Here is a 6000-nt window from a genome sequence, read left to right on the forward strand (position 1 = left end):
TTTCTCTCTCTTTGTAGGTTTAATGATAATTCTTGATTGCTGTCTTTATTAGTTTTCTATATTTTCCTTGGTTTAATGACAGTTTCTAATTGCTGTCTTTATAGGTTTTTAACTATATTGTGATTTTTCATTGCAGATTTTTGTTGCTTTGTATTTTATCCTTTTGTTTCTATCCACCTTGTAATTTAATTGTTCAACTATGTTTAATCATATTTCTTAAGAACACATTATTTATAAAAATAATACTCATTATGTCTAGAGTGATTTTCATATTACATTCTTTTTAGATTATTCTTGTAAAAAATTAAAAATTGCTTTGAAGTTTGACATTTAAGATTGGTGGTCTTATGTAAGTTTTATCAACTTTATAGAAATTTAAAGAACAAATTAACATTCTTCAATAAAATAATAGTTTAGATTCTTTCTTTATAGTTTAAGAAACTGTCTTTAACATTGCTGTATCTGTGTGTAACTTTATTTCAATTAACGGAGAAATGTTTTTATATTTGATTTATACGTAAAAATGATTTTATTTATTAAAAATTACATTTTATTTCTTGTAATTTCACGTGGTAAAGGTACGTAATCACAGCTCAACAAGATAATGTAACTCTGATTCCATTTAGACATTGGTATTGTAAAAGAGAGGGTATGATTATATTTTCAGTGTAACTATATAATTAGGGAAATATTGACAGCTTGTCTATACTAGAGGATCATTCTTGACTCTAGAGAACAACTTGCTTTTTATTTTAGCCTGAAACTAGGATTGAAAATATTACAGCTTTCAAGACTGGGCTAGCACTGTATCCACTTGTGAAACCTTACATCAGCATCCAGCCTCCATGTCATTCTACAGCTAGGTCACAGTTGTAGTTATAACATTGTCTGTTAGTATGCTCGGGTGAATTAATGATAGAAATAATTATACAGTTTGCTACTTGTTAATTTTTATTTTAGGACAATTAATTATATTTAATGACATGATGTATGAATGTTTTCCATCATTTGATGTTTTATTGTCAGAAATTTTCTGTGCGATAAATTTGACTCAGTATCATATGGATGAGCTATGTTGTCATTAGCCAACAAATAACGTCCAGTAAGGATACAGTTGTTTGTGAAAACCTTAAAATAAATTGAAGTGAAAGGTTTAACCATTGACCGATAATGTTTATTTGGTTTGTATAAATTCTTACAAAGAAACTTTAAGCATTTTTTAAGAATTTTTACAGGTGATATTTTTGTGTATGTTGAATGCTTTCCATGAAAGTAAAATATCTGAGAGAATTTTAAAGTACTTCTGACACAGAAGTTAATCTGAATATAGCATTAGATTGCTGTGACTGTTGATTACCCTAAATGTCATAAAGCATTTACACAGGAAACTGTGGAAAGAATCTGAGAAATGTAATTATTACATTTTATTACATATTACAGCTTGAATGAATTACAATCTTTATTTTTGACAAATGGAAAATTGATTTTGTGTAGCAGTAAATCTCCATTAAAAAAAGACTTCTGCAGATTTGTTTTCCATTTAGGGATAAATCTGTTTTGTCAAATAGTTATTTTGTTAATATTTTTCTTTAAACCACATTAGGTGCAATTGCAAAATTACTTTTTATTAGATATTTTTTAATTTGTTTTTATGTATTTTTAATAGTCACGGCTTTGACTTTAGACTGGAATGGTTCATTCCTATCATTTGTCTTCCATCTGTATGAAAAAGCTAGGTGTTCGGAAGGTCACTGTGCACTTACATACAGGGTGTTCGGAAAGTCACTGTGCACTTATATATTTATCAAGAGACATGTTTCAATATAGAATACAGGAGGTAAATATGAATGACAATTATAAACAATGTTGAAAGTGACCACCGTTGGCATCAATACAGACTTGGATCCTTCTTATTTTGTTTCTAAACACAACTATCAGTTGCTGGCTTGAAATAGACTGAATAGACATATGATTACAAGACTGCACAGTGACTTTCCAAACATCCTGTATATTTGGACTTTATAAAACCATACTGTGTTTTAAGGTACCCACAGTCTTTTCTGTAATTGTAAACATCAAAATAAACTTTTAGTACCAGTGTAAATTTCTTATCTTACTTAAGTGGTTCTGAGAAATAGAATATTTTTCTTATTCTTGAATGTTGTTGGGACTTTTGCACTGTAATGTAAAAATTATTTATTAGTGCAAGAAATCATGTTAGTGGAATGTCAAAGTGATCAGGACTAATTGTAAGGTTTATTGTAAAATTATTTATTTATATTTTAGCTTTGTCATGTGAATGTATAATAAATCATTTTTATCTTTTTTTACTGAAACGTCTAGTGTATTTTTATTATTAACATTCAGATTTGTGGCTTATCTGAAGAAATAAATGAACTTTGATAATGAACATCTTAGCAACTTCATGAAATTAGTTCACTGTGATCAGATTTAGAAAATGACACTGACTATACATCTTGAGAGGTCAGTGTTTGAATACTGTTTATTATGGAAAGCTCATGACTTCTCAATACAGGAAACAGATTATTTACCATTCTTGAAAAAAGCTTTTCAAATTTAACAAGTTACTAGTTTGGACTAAAATACTCAAATTACTGACTTGTTTAGATCCACTTAATGCATTAATGTCAGACACATATGTAGGAAATGGAAACAAATTAGTGGAATTTACTACAGTAAATCCCATATTAGGGATCATGTAATCAGTTGTTATGGATGCACAAATGAGTTTATGCACAGAAAGTTTAGAAAAAGATGTTATAAAATGCTCATATTTCTGTCAGTTGTGTTGAGACTTCTGTTTAAAATCCAACATTTGTTTGTTGTGATCCAAGAACAAAGCTATGAAAACTCATGTTACTTTTGTTAATGTAATCAAAGAAGACTGAACACTTGCTAGGAACAGAGCCAATATTTATTTTTGTTATTGTGTACAGTACTGTGTAAAAGTGTTAGGATAAGAGCATATTTTGTCATTTTTTTTCTCCATTTTATGGAGCTAATTCTTCCATGCCATTACAGAATGTAAATTTCAACACTATTATAATACTTCAGTAATCCCTGTTGACAACTGAATGAGCCAGAATGAAAATACTTAACGTTCTTTAGAATAACCATATAGTTGTACCAAGAGCATGTCATTAGGGTTCTACTTGAATGAACATACTGATCAAATGTAGGATCCAAAATAATTGTCATGGTACTCCATGTAGTGTCTTAGCTGTATAGAAAGAAGCTATGATAGAGTACCAGTATATATTAGAAGTCAATTTAATACCACTCCACAAATAAACCTTGATAAAAACAGTGTTAAGTACTATATATTAAGTTTTGTCATCATGTCATGGCACAAAAACATAAAGAACTATCAGTTGATCAGAGAGTTCACATAAAAGCTTCACATGATGCTGGTTGCTGTGCACTTGAAATGCTCCCCAAACACCATCAAGTACACCATCGATCATGAGACCAAGACAAGTAAGTTAGAAAATAGGAAAGGAAGAGGCAGAACACCTTAACTCAATGATACTGATGTTCAGGACAGAAGGAAAATTGCTACTGATTTCAACCATGAAATACATTATCAGGTGCCAGATGACAGGAAAATGTCCAAATCTACAGAAGCAAGCGAACTCAATGAGAATAGAATATTTAATTATGTAGCAGTTAAATAACCTTTACTTTGATTTCCAAATATTGTCAAGAGACTGAAATTTGCTAAAAAATACAAAAACTGGACCGTTTATGATTGGTAAAAGTTCTTGTGGATGGATGAGTCCAAAAATGAAATATTGTGTTTAAAGTGTAAGTTGTATGTCCAGTAAAAGAAAGGTGAGAAATACTTACCCCAGTGTGTAGCACTTACCATGAAACATGGGGAAGGCAGAGTGATGCTTTGAGAATTTTGTTTCTGCTGAAATAACACGATATTTGTAAAATAGATGGAACACTGGACCAGCACAAGTACCATCAGATATTGGTTCTTTGTGGTATACCCAGAAGGTTGTTTATTACTGGTAAAGGATTCTACCAAGATAATGACCTAAAACACTCATCCATCCTATACAGAAATTACTTAGCTAATAAAAAAGCTGCTGGAGTCATTCAAATGATTCAATGGCCCTCACAAAACACTGATCTTACCCCAAGTGAGTAGATCTTGAATTTGATAGATCAAATGTTACTTCCAAAGAATATGCCCCGGCATGGCCAGGTGGGTTAAGGTGCTCACTCGTCACCTGAGGGTCGAATCCCTGTTGCACCAAACATGCTCGCCCTTTCAGCCATGGGGGTGTTATAATATAATGGTCAATCTCACTATTCGTTGATAAAAGAGTATCCCAAGGGTGGAAGTGGGTGGTGATGACTAGCTGCCTTCCCTCTAGTCTTACACTGCTATATTAGGGATGGCTAGTGCAGATAGCCCTCATTTAGCTTTGTGCAAAATTCAAAAACAAACATACTTCCAAAGAAACTTTATGTGAGTGTATTAGAGACATTTGGATTAAAATTCAGAAGGACAATTGGTTAAATGTATTGCAACAATGCTTGAAAGATTGTCTGCAGTTATTAAAGCAGAAAGGGAACAAACAAAATATTAACTGTTTGTGATAAACTCAAGTACTTTCACTGAGTTTTTTTGTAGTAAATATGAAGATTAATTAAAATATTGGTGTTTCACCTGTGATATACACATTGACACAATTATCAAGTGATAGTGGTTGATTGTAATGATGCACACTTTAACCAATACTTCAAGTTGATGGTGGTTAAAATTAGTGGTACATATTAACTTGATCATCAAGTGACAGTGGTTAATGGTAGTGGTGCACGGATTAACAGAAACATCAAATGATGGTTAACAAAAGATATATGAGTTTTACCAGGAAATTAAAGGTGTTTAATTAATAAAAACAAGGGTTTTAATGCCTGGTTTTGTTAAAATGTATGTGCATGTTTAAAGCATATATTCAGAGTTCTTGTTTTTCAAATCAACGTTCTTATGGGATACGTTAACACATATACCATCCTATTACTACATACCATGCTGTAATTTCCAAGTGGTTGCCATGTAAAAACTAAATACATCACAATTTTATTCTATTGCCATTGTAGAAACACAACGTGTGTTGTCTACAGAGTGTAATCATGCTGTCTTACCAGACATTGTGAGCAAGTTACATGGGGAATCATAATATAACCAGAATCTTACCTAGTGTAGTAACAAAGGCACTGGCTTGTGAATATAGCGACATGGGGAATCATAATATAACTAGAATCTTATCTAGTGTAGTAACAAAAGCACTGGCTTGTGAATATAGAGACATGGGGAATTATGATGTCATTAGCATCTTACCTAGTGTAGTAACAAAAAAAAGACACTGCTTTGTGAATATAGAGACATGGAGAATTATGATGTGATTAGCATCTTACCTAGTGTAGTAACAAAACCAAAGGTACTGGTTTGTGAATATAGCAACATGGAGAATTATGATGTGATTAGGATCTTACCTAGTGTAGTAACAAAACCAAAGGTACTGGTTTGTGAATATAGAGACATGGGGAATTATGATGTGATTAGGATCTTACCTATTGTAGTAACAAAACCAAAGATACTGGTTTGTGAATATAGAGACATGGGGAATTATGATGTGATTAGGATCTTACCTGGTGTAGTAACAAAACCAAAGGTACTGGCTTGTGTATATAGAGACCTGGGGAATTATGATGTGATTAGGATCTTACCTAGTGTAGTAACAAAACTAAAGGTACTGAATTGCGAATATAGATACATGGGGAATTATGATGTGATTAGCATCTTACCTAGCGTAGTAACAAAAACAAAGACACTGCTTTGTGAATATGGAGACATGGGGAACTATGATGGGATTAGCATCTTACCTAGTGTAATAACAAAACCAAAGGTACTGACTTGTGAATATAGAGACATGGGGAATTATGATGTGATTAACATCTTAT

The 6000-nt window shown here is 31.9% G+C and overlaps 1 protein-coding gene across 1 annotated transcript in view; it reads left to right on the forward strand.

Moving 5' to 3' along the window:
* The window catches only part of LOC143223713 (insulin-degrading enzyme-like), a 73513-nt gene extending 71184 nt beyond the window's left edge, over positions 1-2329 (forward strand). The window contains exon 28 of the mRNA XM_076452033.1: positions 757-2329. Within this exon, the coding sequence (XP_076308148.1) occupies positions 757-876 (120 nt within the window). The 3' untranslated portion in view covers positions 877-2329. The remainder of the gene's footprint in view (positions 1-756) is intronic.
* Positions 2330-6000: the final 3671 nt, after the last annotated feature.

The sequence above is a fragment of the Tachypleus tridentatus genome, chromosome 8 (assembly GCF_004210375.1).
Source record: "Tachypleus tridentatus isolate NWPU-2018 chromosome 8, ASM421037v1, whole genome shotgun sequence".
Classification (NCBI taxonomy): Eukaryota; Metazoa; Arthropoda; class Merostomata; order Xiphosura; family Limulidae; genus Tachypleus; species Tachypleus tridentatus.